The sequence below is a fragment of the Halyomorpha halys genome, unplaced genomic scaffold (assembly GCF_000696795.3).
Source record: "Halyomorpha halys isolate HHAL.00 unplaced genomic scaffold, Hhal_1.1 Scaffold1828.1, whole genome shotgun sequence".
Lineage (NCBI taxonomy): Eukaryota > Metazoa > Arthropoda > Insecta > Hemiptera > Pentatomidae > Halyomorpha > Halyomorpha halys.
This window is the reverse complement of record NW_027111922.1, coordinates 27794-29589: the sequence shown is the minus strand read 5'-3', so window position 1 is coordinate 29589 and position 1796 is coordinate 27794. Positions and strand designations below refer to the sequence as shown.

Here is a 1796-nt window from a genome sequence, read left to right as displayed (position 1 = left end):
TAATGAAGATACACAAATACCGTCGCTAACAATTTTTATTACATTAAGAAAAAAATAAATTCAACGCAAGATGCTAGAAACATCTCGAAAGAATCCTAAAATATCATATAGGTATCGTAGAATACTGTGGTTATAACGTGATGAACGTGCCATAGTATGATGCATGGAATTTTTTTAATTTAAGTAGTTTGAAAAACGCTTATTTCATTTTTTCGGCGTGACAAGGTGCTACGGCTTTCACGACAATATATAATCATGTTATATAATCAACGGGAAAAAAATCATTATATTATATTTAAATCAGTTTTTACCACTTTCCATATCAAAAATTATACCCATCTGCATCTGTACCGATGTCACAAAAAGTAATTCCCTCTGATGAAAGACGATTTTCAGGAACATCTATGTCATTTCGTACATCAACCATGGTTTCGATCGATGCTCCATTTTCGTCTTTTTCCTCACCATCGTTCAGTATTTTCTTAACATTCCTTCGGTACATATAAGTTCTCTCTTTGCTTGTTAAGAGTGGTGGATAAGCATTTATAGGAAGGCCATGCCGGAATCCCTCTGACTCACAAATCCTAGCAAAGCGAATCATAAGCTCGCCGAGATAGAAGGACATCTCCTGTATGTTATCGGCCGTGCTCCTTTCGCTACTCTTTTGAACAAAATCATTAATGCGGGTGTAGAGTTCCGACGCTGTAAGTTTCCCTCCAGAGTCGATATCTGGAACTACTTTCAGCGATTCTATAATAGCGTTCATGACACCCTTACCGTATTCCAGCCGCATGAGAAATCTTTTTTCCCCCTTACAAAAATCCTTATAGTCCCCTGTTATGTGATTTGTCCGTTTGATTCGCCTTGTCCTTGCAGCGGCTTCAATGTCTTTGAGGTAACTAGCCATCATTCCTAAGATGTCTCCCATTTCTCGCTTGAGGCTCTCCTCATTTACAGTAATACCAGAAGATCCCTTCAGCTGGAATGAACTAATATCTGATCTTGAATCGTGTTTTATTTTTTCCAAAGTTGTGGATATTCCTTCAGATTCTGAATCAGTCATGTCAATTTTCATTGGGCTAATAACTTTGAAAAACTTAGTTGAATAATCTTAATTTTATATTTTAGCCGCCTATGTCATCTGTTATAAACATTGAAAATATGATGTATTGATATGTCAGTCACATTGTTACTTTGAGGATTGATGCCAATTAACAGATTTCGCTACTTCACCTGAATTTCAAAACCGTCTAACCTCATTTTATCAAAGCATAAAAAACTCTTACCCAGAAAAATAAGCATTAAACTAACTTATTTCGCTCTAATTTCTCTTAATTAACGTTTTAAATAAATTTCAATATTCCCGAGGTTATTTTATATTTTTTTTATGATAAAAGAACTACAGTTGGAAGCTTTGCAATGTATATTTTGCAATTCATTTATCTCTTGAGAGTTTTTATAACTTAATGCAGATATATTTTTCCCACATTAGGCACTGCAAATATAACAAATATTTTTTTGTAAGTATTCATATTGTCATTTTCAAAAACTTGGTGGAAAAAATGGTACTATATAACATTTTTGATTTCACAATTTCCATTAAAATGGTGTATGATTTCCGCTTAGATTGTCTTTAAAGACTTTAATTACTTAGGTGAAAAGATAAAACGACTAAAACATAACTATTTACAATACTATTGTAAAACTTTGATGTGTAATTAAATACAAAGTATTGACTTAGAAAAACACTTCTTATATAATAATTATTGACATAATTGTAACTCTTAATAATCTCT

The 1796-nt window shown here is 32.7% G+C and overlaps 1 protein-coding gene across 1 annotated transcript; it reads right to left on the bottom strand.

Annotated features, from left to right (window-relative positions):
• Positions 1-275: 275 nt before the first annotated feature.
• LOC106690707 (uncharacterized) lies at positions 276-1159 on the bottom strand. Its single transcript, XM_014436228.2, has one exon. It carries the CDS (start codon positions 1073-1075, stop codon positions 323-325), a length of 753 nt encoding a protein of 250 aa, XP_014291714.1. The 5' UTR covers positions 1076-1159; the 3' UTR covers positions 276-322.
• Positions 1160-1796: the final 637 nt, after the last annotated feature.

Coding starts and splice junctions, on each gene's coding strand:
- LOC106690707 (XM_014436228.2), bottom strand. CDS start 1,075: ATGAAAATTGACATGACTGATTCAGAATCTGAAGGAATATCCACAACT.